General features: G+C 47.6%; 1 protein-coding gene across 4 annotated transcripts in view; it reads left to right on the top strand.

Annotated features, from left to right (window-relative positions):
• LOC131664726 (dachshund homolog 2) overlaps nt 1-27,358 on the top strand; it is a 173,399-nt gene that overhangs the window by 43,393 nt on the left and 102,648 nt on the right. For 3 of the 4 annotated variants that reach the window (XM_058936037.1, XM_058936036.1, XM_058936033.1), the window contains exon 2: nt 24,569-24,714. In XM_058936037.1, coding sequence (XP_058792020.1) covers nt 24,569-24,714 — 146 coding nt within the window. The remainder of the gene's footprint in view (nt 1-24,568; nt 24,715-27,358) is intronic. The other variant, XM_058936035.1, reaches the window with a different exon arrangement.

The following is a 27,358-nucleotide window of genomic DNA, read 5'->3' as shown; positions in this document are numbered from 1 at the left end:
ACCATCAATTAGCGCTGTTTCTACGGGATCGCTGCGGAAATATCCTTGGCAATCGGCAGCCCAACTAGAGCAGAAACGTCATCGCCTGAATTTGGAAGACGACTGCCGAGAGTGTTTGAACGCCAAATGGACGACGCGTGTAGTGAGTGAGCTGTCGTCGCGGCTGATCGATCGCTCCTCGGCGCAGTTCGATGCGCGATATCACGGCAAATATGATATTTGCTCAGCCATTGGCGCGATCGCCTCGCCGACGAGACTCCAACCGACAGAGCATCTTTCCTGTCCACTCGTCGACCAAGTTGGCGGCTCGCCAACGCGCCAATTATTCGCCAAAGTCAAACGATAGCCAGGCAATACGGCAGGCAAGGCCAATGCACGTGACCGGCGTGTTACGCACGTAGCATAAAGCCAACTCGTCGTTAAACGATACGTGATCCTCCGCGTTTCGTTCGCTCGGGCGTTTAACGATTCTCCCTCTCTCTCTCGCACTTGATCGTCGCGGCGATGACGCATCGTGTCATTCCTGCTGTCCTTTTATACGACTCTAACTTTGGCCGCGTGTGAAATTTAACGCGAGTGGCCACTCGAACGAGGGTGAAAATGAAGACGTCGGCGTATATGAGTCCTTGCCAAGATACGAGGCCAATAAGAAAAATCATAAACACTCGACGCGTGCGCGCGCGAGAGTGAGAGAGCGAGAGAGAGAGAGAGGGATTGAGAGAGAGAGCCTTGATTAAGTTCGCGCGAGCGAGTGCCGCACTTCGGCACAGAACAGGATTTACTCTCTTGGATATTTCGACGAGTTCATTTCGCGTAATAACTTCGGGGCTTCGTTTTTATCGGAGTCTGTAATCGTGCGAGCTTCTTCATTTTTCCCTTCCGCACGGCGCGAAAAAAAGCACTTGCCGTGTAGCTGTGTGTGCGTTCATTTGATTTTTTGGTTGAAAGCTTTTTTATTGATCTAATCTTCTTCTCGTTTGCTCTCGAGCGCGAAATGCTGGAAAAAAAAAACAGAAAACAACAAGACAGCTCGTTTGCTCGGGCAGTATGACGTGGGCGTGCGTCTGTGCAATAGTTGTGGAAGGCTGTAGAACTTCAGTTTACGCATGAGAGACGCGTAAAAATCGAGGGACAGTGTACACAAGGAATCGCGACATATGTGACTTACCTAGAAGTTATCTGCTAGCTTTCGAGAAAAGCTAAGAAAACGTTGCTACTCCTCGGACATGAGGCGTCCTCGAATAGAACCGCAAGTGTGCGCGATGTTGCTTCGAATACCGAGCATTTCGCATGATGAACCACAACATTAATATCCTGCATCCGACATCTGAAAAAAAGAAAACAGCTCGCTCATTAAAAAAAAAAACAACCCAAAAGCAACGGTACTGCGAGAGAAGAAGCGCACTGCGCAAGGCCGTGCAATCAACGCGGAAGCGTCCTCGCGCAGCAGGTATATATCGCACACGCGATACACATGCAGGGGAGCCGAATGTTAAGAGCGGACAGGTTGACAGAAGCGAGCTCCGCTCTACGTAGCAGCAGCAGCAGCAGCAGCAGCAGCAGCCGCCGCGAATACTTGTCAAACAAACGGCGTGCGTTTGTACGAGGCATACAACACGCTTAGCCGAGTGGTGTGCAAGCAAGTCGCTCTCTTCGAGCGTTACATGCGTGTGCGGCGATGTCGTGCGCGTACGCGAGGTCCGAATGCGCTATGGGAAAATTGGTTGAGCGACGAGCTGCGAGCTACGAAAGTCAAATCGTAATTGTTCTCCATCGAATAATCTAATGGAGACGGAGTGGGCGCGCGCCGCTCAATTGTGCTCGCAGAGATGATCGTCGTCGTTGAAAAGAGGCGGAGGAGCGAGTTGAGCCTCGTTTAATGCGTCCACCAAGTGAAACGTATTGTACTTGATTCGATTGTTTTGATTGTTGGCTCGATCGTGCTTGGCGCAATTGTCGCTGCTCACCGCGAGCGACGAGACGGAAGTCTTTGGAGCAGAAGAAAGAGCGAGCTGGCGCGCGCGTATGTAAGTCTCAATTTGAGCCAAGGGCGCGTGTACAATCTCAAGAAGCCGCCCACTTGAGCCGCAGCGAGCGTGTGTGCGCAGTGCCCGTTATCTCTGATACGCTGCCTGGAGTATCGCGGCACAGGACCCCCTGCCCGACCACAGCGACAGGCAGTCATCCTCCTTCTGCCTTGTTGTTTCGAGTGCTTTGCTTTCGAGATGTTCGTCTATGCCTGTGCAGACTCGAGGACCTTGTCACATCTCTCTCTCTCTCTCTCTCTCTCTCTCTCTCTCTCTCTCTCTCTCTCTCTCTCTCTCTCTCTCTCTCTCTCTTTCGGGAGCATTGACTTCTCCGCACTACCATTTCTCGTTTTAATAGCTTTGTGCCGCAGTGTAATTAGTCGGATATATATATGTTCGGGTGATTAATTCGATTATAATGGGCTCTCGACTGTGCATTCCTTTGTCTCGTCTCGGTCGTCTTTTTCCTTGCGTAATTACGTTTTAATCAAATCTTCGCAGCCATTGGTCGTTGACCGTCCGCGCCAAAAGCGAACGGTTGGCGCAGCCGCGAGCGCGAGCAAACGACAATACTTTGGTGCACGCGCGTCGTCGATGATAAAGAGGTAGCGCGCGCCGAGCCTTTTAAAAATTCAAGAGCACTAAGCAGCGCGCGCGCGACGAGGGAAAAACGCGCGACGACGGGACCGAATGGGGGGGGGGGGGGGGGGGGACAAACCGGGAAAGTGGAGAGCGGAAAAAGAGTAACGCCGAAAATCACAGCCCTTAAATAAAGTGACCGTCGGCCGGCGTGTAGCGCCGGATAGGGTGGCAAAAGCGCCGTCGTCGTCTCGTTCCACGCGCACACTCCCCCAACTCGCTCTCGAGACCGCTGGAGCAATAAAACTTTGCGCTCTCGCTTTATCCTTTATTTTCTCAATTTTCGTTTATTATCACTGCTCCTTTTTCTATTTATAACCTCGTTGTCGCGCCAAGCGCTCTATAAACCTTTTCCGGACACTTGCTGTTCGCGTGTCGGCTGGCTTTATCGTCGTCATTGCTGTTAGTCGCGACGGTCATTCGGCAGTCGTGCCGATTATTGTTGGCCGAAAATCCAAAAGCCGTCTATCGCGCAATTGCTTACCTCGCGGCGCTCGACTTTATCCATCGAGCACTCGGGGCTTTCCGTGCGCGGCGGCAGCAACGGTCTCCCTCGCGCGCAGCCAGGGCGTGCTGGGTCGTAAAGCTTAGGGAACAATTGTCTTTTATTGTTTTGTTGTTATTTAATTTCGGGGAGTGTGCGTACGGCTGCTCGCCAGCTAAATAATTTACGAGCTCGAGGAAGAGGCCTTTGCCGATCGTCCTCGCACGCACGGACGTATATCCTCTCCTCGTTTTCCCGCTGGTCAGGTTATACGACTGAAAACGAACGGGCCGGGCGTTTATGTGTCTCGCGAGCGGATTGATCTATATGTATTTAATATAGCAGCGAGAAATGGGATTTGCCGAAGGTTAGGCTCCACGGGCAGTGGTGCGCTTTTGTACTTTATTACGACTTCGGAAACAATATCTATGGGGCGCGCTAGCTTCCTCCAGTCGTGGCCGCTGTGCCTGCTCGCGTTATTACACTTCTTGGTTTTTCTCTTGTTACTGACCTAATTCGACATACTGTATTTATTCTTCGCGCGCACGTGCACACATTTGGATGACTAGGCGATCGTAAACTCTGGAACGTGCCTTTATCGAGCTGGGACTCGAGATAAACCAAGTGGAAGCTTCTATAACTGAAAGAACAGAAAGGCTGATTATAACGATGAATGCAGATGCATCAGGGCGAAAGGGAGAGAGAGAGAGAGAGAGAGAGAGAGAGAGAGAGCGAGCAGCGAGCAGTCGTAATGAAGCCACAAGTAGACACCAAGTCGTACTCGACGCCGATAACCAATGGGGCGAGCGGCGGCGGCGGCGGCGGCGGCGGCGGCGGCAGCAGCAGCGCTCTCAGCTGTGAGCTGTGCAGCCAGAGATAACGAAACAGAAGAGATTCGCTCTATTTTTATATCCGGCGAGGCAGCGCGAGCAGGAAGTCTGCCGCTCGCGTCCCTAGGCTGAGCTGGGGGAGCCGAGCGAGCGAGAAAAGAGCGCGCCTGTGCGCGCGTCGGCAGGGGACCCCAATGGAACTAATTATTAGCGTTAAGTGGTCGCTCGTAGCTTTTTTGCGCTCCGAACGACCACGCTGATCGCCCAGTCGGACAGCACGCATACGCGCGCTGCGACTCGTATAATAGTAGTCAGCGCGCGCGCGCGAGCTTGCAACAGCCCCGGGACGCTCGCTAGATAAACTCGATCTCATTGCGTAATATCGCAGAGTATCAAAGCAGACGCAGATAACAGGGCGAGCGTCCGCAATGCTTGTATGCCCCGCTGCTCTCCACCGTTCAGCTGGCGTGCTGCTCGATTGTTAAGCTTGCGGATTGTCGGGCGCGCGCTCGCCGACGTCTCTGCTGCCTCGTTTCATCCACTGTTCGCTGCCAGCCTTTCCGTTCGATTTTCTTTCTCATTTATCTCTCTTAAAACTTTCTCTCGAGTCAGCTGCGACGGCCACGCCGTTTCATTGGCGATCAAATTTCACCTTATCTTATGAAGACGCTCGATTAAAAGGAAGAATATTTGTTGTCTGTGTGCTCGTATCTTTCAATCGATCTTTCATGTATAACACACGAGTGTTTTCACGTTTACTAGTTTCATTAAATCGATGCTTTTCAATATTCACTCTATAACATTGATTAATGTGATTAATTATCATACGGAAGTAATCATTAGTTTATGGACAATGGCACAACGTGTTTTACTCGACAGTATGTGCCTGAACATAGGCCACTTTCAAATGGAAAATATTATAGACGCTGTTTTTACACGACCGCTATTCGTTTATTTATTTTCATTTGCTCTTTTGGACGATAATGTCTTAAGTTTAAAATTTAAAAGTTCTGGATATACCTTTACGACAAACGCGTTGAATATATTCTCGACAAGTAAGCCAGAAAATAATAATATCAATATATCATTGGTATCTGCCGCGTGATCCATTTGTCACATCATCCCGTGGTATATATACTTTTAATAACAACAAAAACTTTTCTCAACCAGAAGGTCATATTATTTTCACCAAACAACGAATTCACAGTAATTATTTCTCATTACGAGAGAACAGGGAACAGTAACAACTCTCGTTTGGCATAGTTTAATTTTGCTTATTTTAAGTCAATGAGTTTGGAAAAACATGAAATTTGCTTGACTATCGAAAAAACTATATGTCGTTCAATAAATATTTTCATTGTAAATTTGAATAAAAATTAATGAAGACAGGCTGATTTCAAATATCTGCCGATGCAATGAAAATTATATCGAAGCGCATCTAATAAATCCACGTGAAGTATATCATTCACGACACTCGACAATACACACCTCCTTATTAAATCGGCGTAGCTAATGAAATCTGACAAGATACGGGCACTCAACAAGATTAACACAGCGCGCGACAATTAAAATACTATTTATCGCTTGCACATTGGCATTGAGCGACGGCGTCGTCACCAAGGGAGCTCATTATCGCGATCACGCATGTATACGGACTAGTTTTTCCGTCGGCGTCTCGCGCGTTCGGATGATCCCGAAAAGTCACAAGGAGATCGCACAGGATGTATTCTATTGGCGGTGCTTGCAATAAATAAACGTTAAGTTGCGTGGGGATGGTCGCTGGCGAAGAATATTGTGTGTAGGATATATAAATAAACGCTTTATGTCCGGGGAAGCTTTGTGCATGTGTGTATAAACGTGGCGACCCCTCAGCCTCTCATTCTCTCTCGCTCTCTCTCTCTCTCTCTCTTCACTTGAGTTATGAATCGTAAAAGCTAGATCGGCAATCGCAATCGACTCCTCCGCAGCGTTCTGTCTGCGCGGCCGCTCCTCCTCTTCCCATACGAATGCCGCTTGCCTCTTTGTCCCTGCGCGTTGTCATGATTATTTATTTCCGCTTTCCTGATTATACACCCCACCTATGTTCTTCTCATTGAAAATTCAATCATATCATTATGGACAAGATATTACACCGATTATCCTGGAGTAAATATATATATATAACCATTCGAATTCAACGTTCCTCTGGTGGTGCGGTGCCTCGTAGAATTGACGAACTGACTATACGAGTTATATTGGTCACGAAACACAATACATATAAATTTTCATTTTCATCTTTGATATATATATATATATATATATATATATATATATATATAGGTCGGGGAGCATAAAGTCCAGAGAGAACACGACTTGACATAAAATGGCACTACTCGCCCCAGCCTATTGATGTCTCACTGTCGCCGTTTATAATCGAATTGATTTGAAAGCGTCTTACGTTTCTCCTTTCGTTTCCTTTTTTACGATTCGCTCGTTAATGATAGAATGTCAGACGAGGCAATGAAACGCTTATGAACAAATTTATGTGCCAACGTTCAGAAAAAAACACTGCCAAGAGAGCTTGAGATATTTATCGCCGATGTATTATTGTTTAGTCACTGGACGTCATAATATCTTTATCATTATTTGCCGATGACTGGCTGCCTGAGGAATCACAACAAGTCGATGGAAAGGACCTTCGCTCTGATTATTTAATATTCGTACGATTATCGAACTTGACGCAGATTTGAAGCGATCGAGGGGAAAAAAATAACAAGGAATATCGCGAAACGGATCGTCGGAAGTACAGGCCAGTTGACACCTGCTGCTTTTTTTTTGCTTGAGAAATGTTGGGCTTGCATACATATTCGAACGGAAGCAGTCGCGCGCTCCCAGCATTGTGAGACATGGTCTTTGTCTGCGGATAACGCACCTCCTCCGCGCTGCTTCCGCGACGCGCAGTGCGCTCGTTCTATTTGCGCGCAGCGTTATTTATTGCAGTAGCAGCAGCAACAGCAGCTTCGTTCGGCGCGCAGCTATGCAAACTATATGGCAATATAAAAGTTGCGCTTATTCGCCTGTTTGCTTGCACAGCGCACGGGGCTGACTCGCCGAAAAAAAAAATTTCAGATGCATACGCGTGTCGAGGAGAGCTTTGTTGCGTTGCGAGATTGCGAAATGAAATCCGCGTCATTCGGCCGTTAGGCGTTCGCAGTTGGATTAAAATGTCGAATGTTGACTGTGAAAAACTGAACGAGTGTGCCCGTGGGAAAGACGCGAGATACATACGCGGAGAGTGAGGAAGGGCTTAGCTGCTTTTCAACATTGGCGTCGTTCCGGGGATCTTGCGACCTCGATTGGCCTACTCTGAATTTGTCGCCGCGCGAAGTAAAGTCAAACGAGAGCGAGCTCCGAAGGGAGTCTCAGCCGCGAGCAAAGTTGCACCGAAGAATTCATTAGCATCTCGTTCTCAGCGTTATTCGCGACGCGATCGTGCTCTGCGATCGTCCTTGAAATAGACGAGAAGGAATAAGAAGGAAGCCCACAGCGAGATCGCACGACGAGCAACACCAGCGCAGCTCGTACATCTGCGGCTGGGAGTTTTATTTGGGCACTAATAGCCAGGACACTGGCGCGCTATCGGCGGCGAGCTAAGTCCGTCAGGGATCGGGCGATCGCTAATCCTTCGGCGCGCGATATTGCCCTTATAAATCCGAAAGCGACTTAATGCTTTGCAGATTTATCGATTGATCGATACGCCTTGCAGGCCGAGGCGTCGCTAATGTTTCGCAAGGTGCTTTCGCTTATCTCGAAGCGTGCGCAAGCAGCTTTGTTTCGGCTCGCGATGATCGTTCGAGAAATAATTTCCTGTTTGTTTCTCTGTTGCAGGTATGTTACCGGTTTATTTGTTGGACGAGCAGCTATACTCCGACGACAACGAGAAAGAGGGACACTCGCGCTCCAATGTAAGCCAGAATCAGTTTGCGTAAGCTCGCCCTCGCGCAATCATCTAAATTATTCCATAAGACGAGAGCCCAGACAGAAGCTGGCGTTTTACTGCTTCATAACTTCGGACAATCGTTATACATTCGGCTTGCAGGTCTCGCCTTGGGTGGGCGCGCCTATATATCCCCGATGGATTACAGAAACAGAAATATGCTACCTCGTAAACTATCCCCTCTACCCCTTTGAGTTTCTATGACTCGCCTGGGTCCCGCTCGTCGCGTCAGATGTTTACACGCCCGTCGATGTTGACTATTTCGAATGCCAGACTCGGCGCGCCGACGGAAAAAGAAACTTATTGTTGACACGGCATTGACCATTATTTCGAGAAATGCCTGAACATACGTTTATGCACAATTATCGAGGATATATAGTCTCGGGATGAATTGTCCTGGTGCGATTGTAAAGCAAACAGTTGAAGGCTGCCTGGCCGGACACTATTTCATCTATGATGTACATCTATGATGCTAATCGTCAGGCTCGTGGATCGACGGTTTTGGCTAGCTCGACGGACGTAGGCGACAATCGAGGAAGGGCACGGGCAGGGTGAGGAGACCTCGGGGCACCTGTCAATTTCGCCAAGTAACGCCGGTAAATCAGGAGGAGCTGCGGAAAGGCCGGGGTGACACGCCTCGGCCATAAACGAAGCTCTCAATGAGACTTTCGGCCGCCCTCGCCCTCTCTCTCTCGCTCTCTCTCACTCTCTCTGTTTTATTGTGGTAAGCCGATTTTTGCTCCGTCGATCGAACGGCAAATGCGATTTTTATGATTTTTAATTTGGCAACGTTGGCACTTTTATCGTTCGTCCACTTTTTACTCTCTGTCTAAAAAGGGCCGCGATTTTACGGTTATACGCGCAAGTTTTTAAGTGTCGCTTGATTTTCGCGGCGTTTATCTTGCGGAAAATTTATTGATTCGAGTGGAGGGCCGTCGTTTGAAGAGCTAAAAGTGGCAGCAGACAACAGAGAGTTTTGCAACAACACGACTTTTTGGAAGAATATGCGGCTCGAATGTAATTTCACCGGTCGAATGATGGGCTCCCTTTCTCTGGAGAGCCAAGCCGTGATATTTCTGGAATAAGTGTATACGAAATCTAACGATATTATCTCCCCCGTGTGCGAGGAGCTGCACGCCCTCGTCAGTCAACAGGCGCCAAGCACTTACAAACGCGCAGGGAGAGAATACGACTGTTTTCTTACACTCATCCTCCTATTATTAACACTATTTTCGCACTTGGCGCAAGTGAGTATGTAAGATCTTGTTCCAGCAAATACATTATTTATGATACACGGTCCCACACGTGAACAACAAGCATCTCAAGCAAATTGATATTGCCTCTGATTACGGGAAATCGTGCACGCGGGATTATAGAATCGCAACGAATATTTCCAGAGGGAACAAAGTATGAAACGATGAGCTATATCTATACAGCGGAAACAATCGCGTCGAGCTTTATCTAAATGTTAATAAGGAGAGCTTTTTCCCTTATTTTATCGACTCATCCTCCGCGCTCGTGTTGTGTCCTCCCAGCAGCAGCGAGAAAAAAAGGAGAAAGGAATAAAAAAAACCTCGCGCAAAGATCATAACAGCGGGGGTAAACGGAGCAAGAAGCGCCCGCGGGCTGCCGCTTCGAACAAAAAAATGTATAATAGCTTGCGCGAGCGGCTCTTTATTCCTCCATTATTCAGATATAAATGTAAATGTTGATACAAACGGATAGGTAAATGGAAAGGGAGAATTCAATTGTTCGCTCGCTCGCTGAAATGCTCGGAAATTAGTTTATAAGCAAGCGGCGCGACGCGGCGCGACGCGACGCGACGCGACGCGACGCGAGAGAGCGCAAAAAAAAATATATAAACGAGGGTGAGAGCGAAACTACACTCCGCGTAATCGCTCTTCGAGATGGCCTGCAATTAAAAAGTTTCGCTTTCACTACTTTCTCTCTCTCTCTCTCTCTCTCTCTCTCTCTCTCTCTTTCTCTCTCTCTCTTTCTCATTGGCTTATACGTATATCTAAATGCTAATGCTTGACCTTTGCCGTACTCGAGTACTCGAGAGCTCAACTTTTTTCATACACCAGTTTTAACCTGACAGACGAAATAACAATCGACAAAGACGTCGTCACAGATAAAACTACTCTGGCCTCGCTATTTCCTCGTTATTATATCACGTCATCCGAACAAAAAGACACAATAGTTGGTCGTAAATCAGCGAAAAGGCATGCCGGCCGAAGGGAACATCGTATACGGAAGCGGGAAACGGGCGAAAACCGAGCTGTCATCGTTGCTCTTTCATCTTCCTCGAACTCGGTGGAGCAGCATACGGAATGCCGAATGACAGCCAGCACTCTCGCTGCCAGGAGAGAAAAGAGAGACATCGAGGGTCGGTAATATCGCTGAAACGCAGACAGAGCAGCATCTCGTATTTCTGCAGCCGTGACGCGCACGAGTGCGCCCTGCGTGCATCGTGCGTGTATATCTGCTGCTGCTGATTTGATTTGGGCATTAAGATAAACCAGGCATATACGCCGATTTCATCCCTTTAATTCCGACGACTGGAAAAGGTGCTAGACTCGGATTATAATTCGAGTGTGCGAGGGTGAAGGACGTACGCGTACGTTTGCCCGTTGATGATATTCATGTTTGGGGGAGCAGTGCAATTCATGCAAAAGCAAATACTTTCCATCCTTTTTTATTTTTCTTTCGATAAAGAATACGCATTCGAGTTTCTTGTCTGCAGGTGAATGATCGTAGAGCGTATTCCGACCTTCGTCATCTGTATAGTGGCATTTGCAAAAATCTTATCTCGACCGTTGATCCGATTAACAAACGGCTCTCGCTGGATATTAATAGGCGGATATAGATTACACGCTGACCTAGTGGCAACATACAACATCGCGATACGTGCGTATATAGCAGCAAATAATAGTGCATATTATATACATAGCATTTGGAACGCGCGATAAAATGCAGTTCGCAGATGCCCTCGAGGCTCGAATGCAAATACAATGGCTGAATTAAGATGTGAAGGTGTAGCACGTTCGATGACGGCTGGAAACCGTGTGCGAGGCGTCAGATGTATGTACGTAGGTGTGGTTAACACGTGCGATTACGAAGAGTCGAGCGGTCGATTCGTCGCGATCGGTGGCGTGATCAGTAACAATCGCTTCACGCTTCGATTGACAAAAGGATATCAGGATATCGTGATCATTGAATTGGCACGTGCGCCGGTTGTCGACTATAGCAATGAAAAGTGAAAAAAAATGATTATTTCAATCTTCAAATCTATTAAAATCCACAAACAATAAGCTCTCAATGGTTAATCGTTGCAAAACGACGAGTGTACTCCGTATTACTAGCCACAACCGCTGCGGAAAGATCGAAAAGATCCCGGCGAAGGATTACCGTAAGACGCACTCGATTCCTTGTCCAGATATACGTGTACGCGCGTTTCATCGCATTGGCTGAGTGTACAGCCGTGACAACCGCACGAGGTATATCGAAGGCACGCATCCGCGCTCTCGGCTTTGACCGCGAAACCATCCATGTGTCTTTCCTGCGCGCGCTTATGAAAGCAACTAAGTATCATCCACATCTCGTTAAATTGATTTGTTGTATATGCTAGTATAAGGACTCATTGTTCTTCTTCTCTTCTTTTTTTTTTACTCACGGATACACCGGCTAGTAGGCTAAGCCGATTCTGCTCATTCCGGCATTCACTTTATTCGGCATGGCATTGCAAAGTTGGAGTCGAGGATAAGTCAATGATAAAAGCCGATAATCGACTACATCTTTATAAAAAATTTAATAACGTAAAACGAAAGTTTTCGGTTGTGGGAGTTTTGAAAGTTGAGCACGAGAAGAGAAACGAGAAAGATGGAAAGCCAAAGGATCAGGCTGGTAGGGGGAGAATAACAGAGGGGAGTCGAATTATATAGGCGAAGAAGAACCAAAGTTACGGATGAGAGCGAGCTTTTATCGCCCAAGGAAATCATATTTAAGAGAACATCGACTTGAATAATTAGTGATTCACCCTCACGGCTGAGACTAAATATTTTTCGGAAAGCAGCCACCTCTCCAGTGGTTTGCTAAATAATTTGCCGATCAAACACGGACATCGCTGTCCGCGATGAAATGGCTAGTAGCAATCATGCGCTCATACGTTAATTCGAGTAATATATAGCATCGCCGTATGATAATCACGAGCATCGATTCCCCTTATGTATATATACGCTCACGCGAATTCGTAAATATGCGCGGAGTAGGGAAGCACAATGTAGCCGCAGGCCGCAATAACTCTCCCCACGAACCATTCGAAAAATTGAAAAATTCCTCGACTTTCGAGTCGACCGGCCAAATCGAGTGGCTGTGGCTGCGTGGCCGTGTGGCAGTGCGTGCACTTGACCGCGAAACAGGTGCACGTAATGAGCGCTGCCACGATGCCGCTCGTTTTCGCTAATTCACTTGTAATGCCGACATTTTGCCGACATTTTGCCGACATTTTGCCGACATTTTGCCTACATTAAGTATACTTACTCGGAATCGATTCCGTTTGCAATGCTTCGTCAATAGATTCATTCATTTATCGTTTTTATTGCTGTTAGCTACTTTCTATATAGGTCATTTTAGCAATGATTCTATGTCAACGTTCATTTTCCATCGATAACTATTATTTCGTTGTCTTACCGGTAGATGTCTATTTATCGATTTCAACCTCACTGTTCAAAGAAACTTTCATATTTCAAAACAAATTCAGACAAATTTCAATTACAAATGTTTTAATATGAAATTACAATTTTGAGGCTTATGCTAGATTTTCGATTATAAATTTTGTAATATTAAATACATTTTATTTTACTCTCCATCCTAAGTATATACCTTTAATTTTATTCAAATTTCTCGTTTACCATAAGAGTTTCATTCTTAAATCATCTTTCAATTAAATTAGATAAATTAGTCACATATGTTTCAATCTTATACATTTGGTTTGCGTAATTTATTGCGGATTTTCAATTAACGGAATATAACAATAACATGAAAAACATCACTCCAAGTATCGCTACATTTACTACTATTCGTATTATTAGAATATGATCATATTTGAATAGTAAATCGAAGTATATACATAAACTTTCAGAAACAACTTTATTGTTTCTTCGTATTATTGTTGTTATTGTTGTTGTAATCAACGAATTTGTTATCCATTGAAGTATGCATATAGCTGCATGGTCATTGTAAAGAACCTGTTAAATATCATCTACAAATCTTTAATCTGTTTTGAAATTGGAAAATGTACATAGTGATATGTAATTTGTATATGGTTACACCTATTTGATTCAATGATCTCTTATTGTTAGTCCTAATACCTAGTGGAAGCTTATTTACCTTCAGTAGATGTTTGAAACGCATTGTAAAAATCGAAACGAACAACAATCAAAGTGAAAAATGGTCAAACGATGTGCCTTAATTTATGAACAATAAAAAATTTTCAAGCAATCAAACTCGTTTAATTTTTTACAGCCGTCGGTATACACACACGTAGAGGGGGGGGGGGGGGGGTCTGCACCCTTTTTCGAACAATCGTACAGTGATCGGGACAGTTAGACACATCTGACCCACGCGTTCGGCTCTTCTTCTGTGGGCTCTCGGGCTCGTAAAAGCACACGCGACACGCCGCGCGCGCGTTCATTTATTTATTCGGCGACCGCGTCGGCCGTCGTAAAAAGCAGAGCGAGCGCGCGATTTATAGTGAAAATATTGAAATGAGTGCACGCGCGCTGAGCGAGGCTTCTTCTGCCGCGAGAGAGCTTGCGCGCGAGCTTTATGACCGAAAGCCACACGCATTTCACGCTCGCGCTTCAACGTTTAATGGTTATCGAAACGAAACGTTTCCTGCGCGTGTATCTCGACTCGCGCGATCAACTGCCATTGGAATTCGACGTGTGCGATTCGGCTATTATTGCTCTCTTTCTGTCTTGGATTCGCTCTAGTTATTCCATCTACGTTTGCCGCTTCTGTTTTAATCAATTTGTCGACGAGAATTAACGGATGCGCGAACGCGTGATACGCTTGTTAATTAAACTGAATGATGTGCCGCTAAACGATCACATAACGAGCGCATTCCAACTGATTTTAACGAAATTTAATGGATCGAGTGTATACTTTGAAGAACAAGCACTGCGTCGCTCCGGAATGCTTTTCATTTATTGCGTCTTGCGAATATCCCATCACCATTCGAAGGTTGCAAATAAACATTTTACAGCCCACAATGCTATGCAATCATTTCACACACAGCACTCGAAAACATTATAACTCTTTCAAACGCTATCTCAGTTAGTTTGAAATTCTCAGGCAATAAAAAGCAATCACGATGATCAAAAGAAGCTTAGTAGAGTTGCAACGAGGCATATGTGCGGCAAACGACAGTTTATCTGCGAGAGGATACGTTTTTACCTCGCACATGGCGTTAAGAAATTTACGAGTAGTATACAGTCGGCGATGCATCGCGGAGCAGCGCTCATTGTTCTTCTATTTTTCTTTCTTTCTTTCACGCGATGATCGTATTCTCAGCTGCGCGCTCGTGTTGTAGACGCATAAAGTACGCGAGCATCGAAATGATACACCGCGGCGCATCCATCATCATATTTTACACTTTCTGAACTGACAATAAACATCAAAGATCCTCGGAATGATAGTGCCCGGCAAAAGCGAGTGAGAGAGAGAGAGAGAGAGAGAACACACACCTGTTAATTAGGAGTATAACCAGCTCCCTTGCACACCGCGGCACAAGCCAGCGACCCTCTATCTCTGTTCAGGAAACGATAAAAACTGCACGCGCATAAAAAATTCTTGCCAATGTACAACCATTTTCTATTTGCCGACCAATCGTTGAAACTCTGCTTATATCCCTCGCGTGCTGGCGGCCGTCTCTCAATTAGAGCTGCGCTTCGGGTTTTGCTTTGAGAAACCGCGAATAATCGTCGCGGAGGATTCCGGGCTTTCGAGCGCGCGATCGCTTACCTGCCGCGTGGAGCGAGAGTACTGTATAACGATAGACGCGTTGCGCGCGAAATTATAATTAAACGTCCGCACGCAGCTGCATGTCCGCCTTGTTTGCCGTGCGTGTGACGTCTTGTCATCAAGCGAACACGTATCTACCGAAGAATCCTGCGTATCCGCGTGCAACTCGATTTACTCGCGGCTCGCAGGATTCTACTATGATTGATTGTTTCAAAACTTCATACCGTGCATTATTCTTCATACTGGTGCTTCGGCATTTTCGTTTCTGGTTTCCGTCTGCATAACTCGGAGGTCAGCGACTCGCATCTCTCTGTGCAATTGAGATTTATTCGTTTGATTATGTCACCTTTCGCTGCCGAGGTAGTTGGTAAACTTGTCCAGCGTCTATCTCTCGAAGGAATCAGTCGTGTACGAAGGATCAAGACGTTTCCTCGTTGGATTTCCGATTATAACTTTGTGAACGCGTGCGAGTTCTCTTTTTATTTTCATTTCATTTCAGCTGCTCTGCTCTCCGTGGCGTAATATCGCGTGATCGCGCGCACTTTTATACGCCGGGGCGAGTGTTCCTTACGGATATGATCGGCGGTTCGCGCGCGAGCGCGGAAATTGGAAAAATGGCCATTGGACGTAATTTTTGGTAATGGATGCTTGTCAAGACGTCGGTATTACTCATTCGTGCGCGATAACTCAGCGAACTGCGTGTTTTGCTTTTCAAGCGATCACCTCGACGAATGAAAATTACGAGGGGAAAATCGAGAACGCGAGACAATATTATTCAATGCATTGCGCGCCTGCATTGTATTTCATGAACAATTACAGTTTTTTCTCACCTAAGACACTCGCAAAGAGGCAACGAAGGCGAAGGCGAAGTCGAGAAAAAAGATACACATATATATATATATATATATATATATATATATATATATATATACCTATATACGTATCAGATACATAAATCACCAAGACTTCAACACTTCTTGCAGGCAGTGTTTTTCTTACTCGAATGCCTTTGAGAGGCAGCGCGTGCAGGCGGCCGGCGAGGGAAAATTTTAATTCGGGGCGAGCGCCTCAGGAAAAGTCTAATTCGAAAACAAATCAGAAAGTTGTCGGCGCGCTAGAGGAGACGCGGCATAAATAAATAAAGAATCGCTCGCTTGGCTCGCTCATTTCAGCTTCTCTCTTCGAGCGCTGTAAAAAGAATAAAAATTAAAATTAGCCAGGGCGCCACGCGGTGGCGGCAAATATTATGCAAAGCCACAAGCAATAAAAATAACATATTGCGCGAGCGACCGAAAGAAAGGAACTCGAACAGTAGCATAAGTTTTAATCCAATATTACACGAGAGATAAGTCTACCCTACTACCCCCTTCCCCTTCTCTCATTTCTTCGGTTGCGCGATTTCTTTTGTGCGCCCCTTTACATTGTGCTTATTAGAAAATATTCCTTCCGACTCGTGTAAAAGGGGGAGGCAACGCGCAGCGAGCTCCTCTTCTTCTTCTTCTTCTTCTTCTTCTTCTTCTTCTCCTCCTCTTTTTTTCCTTCAACAGAGGGAGAATGAGAACGAAAGCGATGAAATCGCATCTTTCACGCTCGTTGCACTTTCTTCCTATTTTCCGTACACTTATCTCGGCGAGAGACTTCCGCGAGGCACCTAGGGGTGAGAGAGAGAGAGATTTCTCTCGCGTTTTTTACCTTATTTCTCTAAGTCGCTCGGTGAGAGAGTGAGAAAGGCTCCACTTTATCGCGCGGCTCAAGTGATCTTATAGACATAGCCGCGCGCGCTGCGTTTGATTTTTCGATGATGAATGAGCCGAGCGTGATGTAACTCATTTATTTCGATGCCTTCTTTGATATCTCTTTTTTTCATTTGATTCTCCGGCTCCGCGTTTTTCACGCGTCCACGAGCTACTTTATAAAACACGACTTTTATTGCTGTTGATAAATATTTTTTCCTCAGAAATGTCTGCAATTTTCCACCTACACGTCGGAAGAGTTAGGCTTTTGGAAAGTAAATCCAAAACATAACGCCGATTTGAAGATATTCACGCGACATTGCTTTCCTCGTACATCGTCAATGAAATAAAAGGCACATAAAAATAAAACAACATCGTATCGAAAGAGAATGTTTCGTGTATCGCCTGACTTAGGCACCCTTTATTCCGCGCGCGCGCGCGTGCGTATGTGTGTGAAATCGGACAAATCGAATGTGACTGGTGGTGCAATCGAAGGGTCAGTCGTCGTCCGTATATTATAAAAAGGTTGAGTAAGCGAAGGCAAAGTATGACAAAGATAAAAGTCGTAAAAATTTACAATTTGGAAAATATATATAGATCGAGGAGCCAGAGCAATCAAGTTTATAAAGCGGGAAATCGAAGTTTGGCGTTGCTCTCTTTGCTCTCGCGCGTGGAGTGACGATAACGACGGGAGACTCGCTGACGAAAATTGAAGTCGTTGTTATGACGGGAATTGCAAGCGACGAAGCTTTACGAGAGGGATTGCGAAAAGGGCAGACGAGAGTCGTACCTATATATACACGCTGCAATGAGGGGGGTGGGAAGGGGTGCGCACCGAGACAAGTCGACAGTTCAGCTTTTGACTTTAAAGTAGATTCTTACAAAGTTTTTGAGTAATGCGATTGCGCCAGCGGAGACGATCGATTATTTATTATCGAAGCTGCTTACGTACGCGCGTACTGGGCTTTCTTCATAAACCATAAATAAAATTCGAATGGCGATTATCGTCGAGTCAATATCGCGGAGAAGAGGAAGAAAGTTGTCCTCGGGGAAAAGAGGCAAATCGACGGAATAAAAAAGGAAAAGAAGGAGCAAGAGGCGAGACGTCGGTCTCTTGGCAGAAACTGCAATCTTCGTTAAGAGTCCGCGAGCCGCGTGCACTATTCCTTTTTTCCATCCTTCCGCTTGGCTGCGCTCGCTCGCTCGCTCGCTCGCGGTAACATAATAAACATGCGCTCCCTTCATTCGGAACTCCGATCGATAAGTGCTCCACATTCCCCAAGGAATGTGCAATTGCCTTCAGGGGGTTAATAGTGGCTGCTTCTCTCCTACACACAATCCGTGTGTGTACGTACGCGTGTCTGTGCACGACAACCGTTCTATCGGCAGCTATTTCTCTTCTTTTCCTACGCTCTCCCTCTTTTTAGCCGCTCGATGATTTCAAAACGACGAGTCACGGCTGCCGAAAGCCATCCTATCACTTTGCCAGACGTAAGGTAGCGGCACGCGTGGCGGTTCCGATTCGACTCTGACTCGACGGAAACAAAAACTATATGAAATTGTTGCAGTGAATGCGGGTTGGGTTGGGTTCGGGTTCAACAATGGAGAACAAGTATTCCGAGAAAAAAACGTCATTTGTCATTTCTTAGTAAATATATTTCGGATATGTTTGATTTTGAAAACAGCCAATTTCAATATCAATGCAACGAAGGCATTGAATAGAAAAATAATTGGATGGTTTTATACGAGACACGACGAATGGGTAACGATGAAGCTTACGTTGCCAAAGTTGATTGAATCGTTGGGTTTGCCATGAGCTTCTAATATGATGATTACTTGGGCAACGGCAAACCAATTGTTTCGCTGACGCTACGTCAGCGCGACAAAGTGGTGCAGCGCGGAGTTACGCGTGTCGGCAATGTCTCCTCAAAATTTAATCGAGTGGCGGCGAGCGAGCGTAGGCAGCTGCAGGGGAGCGTAATTTCGTAGCTGGTTAACAATCGAAATGCGAAAGCAATCGCTAAGTCGTTAATATTGCCGCAGCCAGTGCATTTAGCTGCTTGCCAGAGTGCGCTCTCTCGCGGGGCTGCCGGCATACGGGAATATCTTTAACAATCGCTACCGCCGTCGAGCTCTATCGCATAATAATGGCACATTCACGCGAGAGCTTATCGCTGCCGCGCCACATGACGTTTTCGCTCTCGCTCTCTCTCTCTCTCTCTCTCTCTCTCTCTCTCTCTCTCTCTCCGTCCACGAGCAAAGTAATGCAATCGCGTGTACATATGCTGCATAGATGCATGCGCCCTCAGCGATAGATTTGGGGAGAGTCCACCCCCACCCACCCAGCCCCTCAAACTTGCACGACCCTACAGCGCACTGTGTGCATGCGCGCGCGCGCGCGTTATACTCCCTCTCTCAGTCGAGCCATTAATAATACACCCATATTGGACACAATTCACCTTGAAATTAACCGGCAGCCGATTCCTAAGCCCACGCAAATTGACTTCGAAATTGACAATTTATGAGAGTTGGAGCAGCCCGCCCACGGCCTTCGCAGAGTTCGCCCGGCGATATGCCGGAAACTAAAAAAACCAACAAGAGGCAAACAAAGAAGGCGCGTGAAAATGACTCGGTTTGCGCGAGACGGCAAATCGATAGCGATAGAGAGCGAGAGAGAGAGAGAGAGAGAGAGAGAGCGGAAAGAGCAGCTCGCTTTATGGCCAACGAATAGATATTTGCATGCGACCTCCCTCTGCCCTCTGCAAATTTCTCGATCTGCGCATCGTCAGCACGGCGATTTCACGAATCGTCGAACGGGAACGACGAACCCGCCAGCAACTGACGATCGGAATCAATGCCGCATCTTATCCACGATGGAAAAGGAGGTGAAAAACAACGAAAGAAGCCTCGATGACAGTGGCAATTTAATTTTTCCCGTGGCTCGCATCCGATTGCAGTATACACAGGCGGAAATTGAAAAGTGACTCGTTAAGACGTCTTTATGTTATTACGGGATTCGCCGATAAACAGCGCCAGATGGGTCGGCAGGCATAGATTAGCGCGAAAAACGCGGGCGCGTGTGCACGCGAAAACAAAGAAAAAAGAAAGAAGCAAGTCGAGCAGAGGGAAGAAAGGAGGCGAAACGGAGTTGCCGAGAGACAGAAGAAAAGTAGGAAGCGCGCTGGCGTTTCGTTTAGGCCAAGGCGAACTAGTAATTTTGAGGTACTGTTACGAGTTTCTCCCTCTCTCTCTCTCTCTCCTTCGAGCTTTTGCTTTTATTATGCGAAGGCGTGCTCGAAGAGTTTGATTTTTGCGTAATCAACGAGCGTAAGATTTGCGTGATATCGCGTGCTTAATTTATCAGCGAAGAGGCTTTTATTACCGAATGCACACTCGTGTGCTTTTCCATTTACAAGGTAGTTTGATACTTCCGAAGATACTGCAGTTCATAACAGTCTCGTTGGATTCGTCCATCATACAGAAACTACGTAATCAACGAGTCAATAGTTAGATATCGGTAATCGTTCAATGACCCAGTTCTCAGAAAGACAGTAAATAAAGAAGAAAAATAATGACAAAGAATTACATGTTGTAGAACGCGTATGCGGAAAAAGGATCGAGTGAGTTGCGAGAGAGAGAGAGAGAGAGAGAGTGAGAGGGAAGGGGAGGGGAGGGGGTGAGATCGTCCGAGAGTGATATAAGGTTAAGTAGATGAGTGCGAAGAGAAGTCGGTGTGATTTATAGCGAGTGGCTTTAATTGTCTTAATTACGGGAGAGCGCTTCCGTAAGGTGCGCGAGCACGAGGCAATAGTATAATCGCGGGAGCATCTGATTAGCATGTTGCGAGCACGCGCATCAAACGGAATCCTCGCCAACTCTGCTTATTGTTATTTCGCGCGCGCTATGTGATTAATATGGAAATCAGGCCAACTGCTGCTGCACTTACGGCCGGAGTTTCCTTAATTTATTTGCGGCAAGTAACGCACTCGTGCCGTCGGTCTAAAGCCTACAAATGGCTATCATAATAATTTGCCGGTCAGACGATTCCGTAAATTCCTCGTACTCGCGCTCGCCATTTGTTAGCTGCTCGCGCAGCGTGCAGTAGCTCTCCCAAAAATTAGCTTCTCCGTTCTTTTTCTCCACTCTGTCCTGGTTTAATTAATCGAGCTGCGCGCGTAAACATAAACTTTCACTAATACCTGAAATTATTAACCGATACATCATAACGAAAGCTGCGCGCGCGCCGTTTAATTCGTTAACGAAGATTTTCTCGCCGAAATAGCTCACCGTCCAGGCCGTGTAATTACAGTGGAAATACGTGTGCTGTGCGAGTATTGCGCGCGGATTTAATTATTACACTGCGTCGATTTCAGGCGTGCGATCGCGCGCAGCTGAAATTGCCTGGTCGCGTCAGGCGTTCGCTAACTAAATCGGCTCTACGTGCAAGCGCGCGCGGCAAAATTGGCGTACGCGCAGGACGAGCGCGCGATCGGCAAGCTGCAACAGGAACAAGTGATTTGGATCGGTCGTTTAGGAAGTCAATCATCGTATGTGCACATCGCGATGATTACGCCGGATCGAGCTTTGCCCGGCTTTGTGGCTTATTTGCCGCTGGTGATACTTTATGACTCGCCGACACGTAGCGTCACGCAACGTACACACGCGCAAATTGCTCTTCATTGCTCGGCCGGACTGGCACTTTGCTTGCACGCGAATGGCTTATTCGGAGTCTAATCGACCTTTCATTTGACGATCGCTGACGGTCGCGGGGGAAGTCGCTGAATTGCAAGAAACGCTTGGCGAAAAACCAAAGCTCCTCGGCAGCGCGGCAGCGTGGCAGCAGCAGAAGCAGCAGAAGAAGCAGCAGCAGGTTTGCAGCAAAACTGTTTCTCCGCTTGTCCGCATTGGTAGCTTTCTCTTATTCTTGTGCGTATGGTACATGAGAGGGCTGCCGGAGTGCACGCCGGTCATTAAGGCGGAGAATCGCAGCTGGCCCTTCTGCCTCCACTCTCTCTCTCTCTCTCTCTCTCTCTCTCTCTCTGCCCATGTGCACACAGACTAAAACGCGGACTGCACTTTGCTCGCACGCGAGTTTTATGGCTAATCAGCAAGTTACTGCTGGAGAACATCCTCTCTGGCTCTGCTCGAAAAATCTGCATGCCGCGCCGCGCTGCTGGAACGTGCATTAGACAGAACTGCTGGCCGGCGTTTCTTGGATTCCTCGCGTTCACTCGCTCGCTCGCTGCTTTCCGTCTGCGTTCTTTCACGCTTTGCTGCATACGCGCGCCTGACTTTCTGCTGCCGCGGAGAACGAGGATTTTCCTTTGGATTTTATTCGACCTGCTGCAGCCAAACGTCGTAGAGATCGAACGAGTTGCACGATTCACGCCGATTCCCAAACCAAAGTTGCTCTCGATTCACCTGGTCAGCTGGTCCCAGCTCTGACGCAGCAAAGTCACATGGGTCGGTAGTTACGATTAGCTGGACGGAATAAGTTTCGATAGTGCGTTAAATGGCGCGGCGTGGGCGCTTGCGAAAGGACGCTCCGTCGATCGGTCGAAGAGACGCGGACGCTCGCTTTTCGCAAGCGATCCGACTTAACACACGTTACACGTCGAGCGATAAGATCGTTGCCGACATGTAACTCGCCACTCGATCCACGGATTATCACTCGAGTGAGAGTCATTTGCCCGCGAGACTCGGCGAATGCTCCGAGATGTGATGTATTTGAATTTCAAATGCAACCTTGAGGTATAGCCACGTCCGGTGCGCAGCTGGGACGAAAAATGACAAGCTGCAATCAGATGTGCCGGGGCCGCGCGCGGCCAGTGCAGTAACAAAAGCAAAGCATGCCAATCGTTAAGGTAATCTCACGTTGCGGATATACGAGCGATAAATAACAGCATTGTCCGATTATGATTGCACGCGTATTCGCGCGCAGCCCAATCATTCGTTTGTCTCGGCGCACGCAATAAATATCGAAGGCAAACAAGTGCGCATTATGCGCGTTCGTTGTTTTCGGATGTGTTGCCTGTGTAACCCGAAGCTAAGCGCTTTAAGAGATCAGCTCGTCTGCTCCTCTCTCTCTCTCTCTCTCTCTCTCTCTCTCTCTCGCTTCCTTTTATTCCTTCGTCTCCTTTCCCGCCGCCCGTCGACATATGCCTTGTGGGAGGAGAGGCAAGATGGATAAGTAGCTTCCACCTTTAAGATACGCGAGCAGAATTTAAAATTGCGTTGCTCTCGCGCAAACGCCGATTTCCGAAAGAATGCAAAGGCGATATCAGTGACGAGTGATAGATGCGACGGCAAGCGGTCTGTGAAGTGGCCGGGCTGAAGACGAGGAATAACGAGAAGAGCGATCGGAAGCGAGAAAATGGGGATAGAACGGTGGGTGTCTATCATTAAAGTCGGTTAATTTCAAAACTATTTCTTTTTACACGGCTGATCTAGGAAACAAACAAGAAAAAATGATAGAAACGAAGAAAAAAGTATCGCATTGAGCGCCGACGAATATAATTGCAGCTACTGCGCTTCCAAAAGGAACAGATGAAAAGAAGAAAAATACCGTCTAAATATCACTCTATTGTGCGGCGCTCATGTTTCCAAATCCCCGAAACAAATAGATATGATGGGCCGCCAGTGAAAGGAAAGAAAATTCGTAATCTCTGTTGCGAATCGGCGCACAGCAAACACACGTGAAAGCAGCGCGCGTGCAGGGGTCGATGATTTGACGAAGAGATGGGGCCCCGCATTCTTTTGTTGTGTAATAATGGGCCCCGTCGAGAAACAGAAAGAGAGAGAGAGAGAGCTTCCTCGATATTTTTGGCGCCCATCTCTTGGATAGTAGTAGCGCCATGAAAAATGAACGAGGCCTCTCTCTCTCTCTCTCTCTCTCTCTCTCTCTCTCTCTCTCCCGTGGCGTTTCGTCTTCACGACTCGCCTATGCGTTGTGGTTTAGACTTTGGACTTTGCCGCCGCGCACTTTGGGAGGCGTTAATTCGTTTACAAGCGCTATTAATCACTCACGAATTGCTTGTAATCTTGGACTTTATATTGTGCGCTCATAATTTGGATTGTTAGGCAACGCCGCGCGGACGGTCATTATTAATTTGTTGTTCTTTTATCGCAAATCAATTTTTCTTCGTTGATTCTATAACGAAGCGCATTACGTATCATTAGAGACGACGCTACTGTTTTTCTGACTTGATGCGAAGCATCGAAGGACGAACTTTAAAATATTTTCAGACAGCCGAGAAAAGTTTTTTTAGTTGAAGAAAAATGAAATCACTCAAATTATACATAATATTTCGACGGTCGTAATTTCTAGAAAAATATTGGTATCACCGATGTGAAAAAGCAACAACTCACAAGCCAACAAATAGTAAATAGGTTGCAGGCAGCAGATGCCGTAAACGTTTCCTTCTTATTTTTTCTTACAGCGGGAGCGTAAATTTCGGCAAGTCATCGCGGAGTCCCTCTTTCTCGTCTATATATATATAAGCGTTCGCACGATCGGCGCCGATTAACGGAGCAATGCATTTTCAAATGATCCTTCCTTTTTTAATGATCTTCCCAGTCGCTTTCTCGACTCTCCTTCCCGGGAAGAAAGAAAAGCACGAAATTGATCGTGATTGAGATCGGCACGAAGGTATCGTTTATCCTGCGTTGCGTTTTCTGGCTTATCGATCGCATAAGCTGGAATCGCAAGGATCGACGACGAAAGGGAAGGAAGAGTCGAGGAAGGAGTTGAGAAGATGTCGTAGCATTTAAAGTAGTACCGTTTAGTCGGTGAAGACCGAGTGATCGAATCCGACGACGGTTGTCTTAAATCACAGTAACTCTCTACCACTGTTCAGCTCTAGGCCTGGGAGACCACCGAAGCGCGCCTCCGTCAGCCTGAATCTCGCCGCTAGTCATTTGGCCGCGCAAGCCGGCCACCACGCGCACCAGCTCAAGAAGCACCGTCTCGACAATGGCGATTACTACGAGAACGGACATCTTGGTGAGTGAACGCCTACCGTATCTTCTTATCTTAGCTTCTGCGAAGGATCGCGCGCTGCGGCGCCGTGGCGCTACGAGCCCTGGGAGAAGGAGCAGCCGACGAGCGGACGAGCGAGCCTGGGCCATTCGCGGCGCGATACACGGCGAGTCGCAACCTCGAGCTCTCGACGTCCCCTACGCGGTGCGCTGCGCACACTTGATTACTGCCATCCGCGCGACGTGACCCCGGCGGTCAATTAATTAGGGAAATCAAACGCGCCCGCACTGCGCGCGGCCAAATTGACTCGTGACCGCTGTGTGCGGAAGCGCGCTCGTGCTTGCGCGCGCGCCCCGCGAATTCCTGCGAGAATCCACGGTCAACACCATTGCTCCCGATTGCTCCCGATTGCTCCCGATTGCTCCCGATTGCTCGCGATTGCTCCCGATTGATCGCCGTGGACGCGGAGCGCCCGTCGGCCGCTCCTTCTTCTCGACGCCCGGCTGGCCAAGTCGATTGATTCGCCGGCGCGCCCGTCGCCCGAAAATCACGCCGCTCGTCGTCCAGCCGCGAGCGCGACATCGGCACAATTAAGCGCGCGCTCGCCCGCGCTTCGGGGGCCCGCGGCGATGCGCGCCGGCAGTCGCAACGAGTATCGGCAAATAATCGCTCGCGGCTCGCGGGCGCCGGTCAATTTTACGGACGAATGCGCCCGGCATACGAATTACTGCCCGAGCTATGTGCGTACGCGTTAGCGGCAGAGGGGACCGGAGAAACTCTCTAGCTTCGGCCGATTGATTATACGGGCCGCGCGCCCGTAATTGTATAATTATTTTACGATTGCTCGGCGCCCGGCCGGCCGCTTGTTGCAAGGCGCCCTATACGTGGCACAGCTGTCTTCGCGTGCCTGCCTTTTTTATGGCTCGACTATTTGCTTTTCAGATTTATTTTGCCGGATCACCACCCAATGAAATCTCACGTTCGTCCTTGCAAACATTTTCAAATTGCTCCCGTTGAGCATTCGCCGCATTACCGCATTTTACGTAAACGGGAATTTTGCAAAAATTCCAAAGCCAATAGGTCCTTTAACAAGCTCGTACAGCCGAAAAAGGCATACACATTTGGCATTTGCCACGCAATCGGTACTCTAAAAATCTAATCTAGCAACAAGTCGTAAATCTTTTCAAAAACTAAACGATACGCTTTTCTTCATTTCATTATTAAAACGTTCGTGATACCTACTCCAGTTTAGAGGGCGAACGATGGGCGAACTTGGTAGTGGTCTGCAGAGCCATTGAACTTTCACTCCGAAACGATGTCAACTAATTGAAATAATCGCATAATGTTCGTTATTGTTGTCGAGTGCACAGAGTAGAGCGGCACACGTGAAAATAAGTTTGCAGTGCAATAGCACGCTATCGTACCTGTAGATAAGCACGAAAAGGTGACTGATGAATTGGCGTCGATTACGTGCCCGCGGGATGGGCAAAGCACCGTAATCAGAGCTCGGTGTTGAAACCAAAAAAGCCATTGCCGCGTCCGAAGGGCTGCATAAAGATAAAAAGGAAGAAGGGAGCGCCGGCAAGATGAATTGGAGCGAATGGTTGTAAGCGATAACTCTGGGAAAACGTTTACCTATCAACGATACACACGGACGAGGGTCGCGCGCGCGCGCGCGCGCGCGCATGATTTTACTCGCGTGCAGGAAAAGCATGTAAAGTCGATCCTCCTTTATCGGAATCGGTCCTTTATAAAAGCATCAAAACAGGCTTGCGATTGTCAACAGACGAGCCGCTGAAAAATCAAATTTAAAATCGCTCGTCCGTAGGCTGATCGCGAGATAAACTAAATATTTTTTCTTCTCCACGCAGGCCATAAACATCTAAGCCGTATAACCTGTTAAAGCACAAAGCCAAAGCAAACACGGTTCTCATTTTGCCTCGATCGTCTGATCCGAGCCGCTTGAGTTTCCCGTGTTTTTCCCCGCGACCGCGCAGCGTCGTGTATGTTTCCATTTTTTCCGAGGCTCTCGGCCCCTCGGCCCCTCGGCCCCTCGGCCCCTCGGTCGCCGGTAGCCGGGCGGCAGTGCGGGCAGCAGTGCGCGCGGCTATTTATTTTTCTCGTCACTTTTAATTTTCGAAAAAGACAAGTCAGATGCCTATCTGGCATTGTTCGTGCGTGGGCGGCCGCGCGCGTTATTGCTTTATTACGCGCGCGGATATCGCGCGATCGGATCTCGCAACGCTGGACGCGCGAGCACGCGCGGATGCTCGACGATCGAGAGTCGTGTGCCTCGGCCGTTAATTGCGTGGCTGCATCGAATAAAGAGATGCAGTCCGATCTCTTGGCGAATTTGGCGCTTTTATACCCTCTCGCTTTCCGGAGTCGTTAAGCGTCCGCCCGCTGGAATTGTATTAAGCGGCTGGCGCTGCACATGTTAATTAGGGGACGCGTTATTTATGGGTCCGAGCTGCGTCCACTCCAAATCTGCATCGAGGATCATTTTTATAGCTGCGCGGGGACAGATAAATTTCATGACTGCGCGAGCAGAGACACAAACCGACAGGCCACGATCATTGCATCTACATTGTGCGCGCCATCGGACAATGCGGCGCCCGCGCTAAATAATTGCCTTATAAGTCATCGACCGATTTTTCCCGATAGCGGG

The sequence above is a fragment of the Phymastichus coffea genome, unplaced genomic scaffold, assembly GCF_024137745.1.
Source record: "Phymastichus coffea isolate CEN01 unplaced genomic scaffold, Cenicafe_Pcof_1.1 PCOF00045, whole genome shotgun sequence".
In the NCBI taxonomy this organism is placed as follows: domain Eukaryota; kingdom Metazoa; phylum Arthropoda; class Insecta; order Hymenoptera; family Eulophidae; genus Phymastichus; species Phymastichus coffea.
This window is presented reverse-complemented; position numbering and strand designations above follow the sequence as displayed.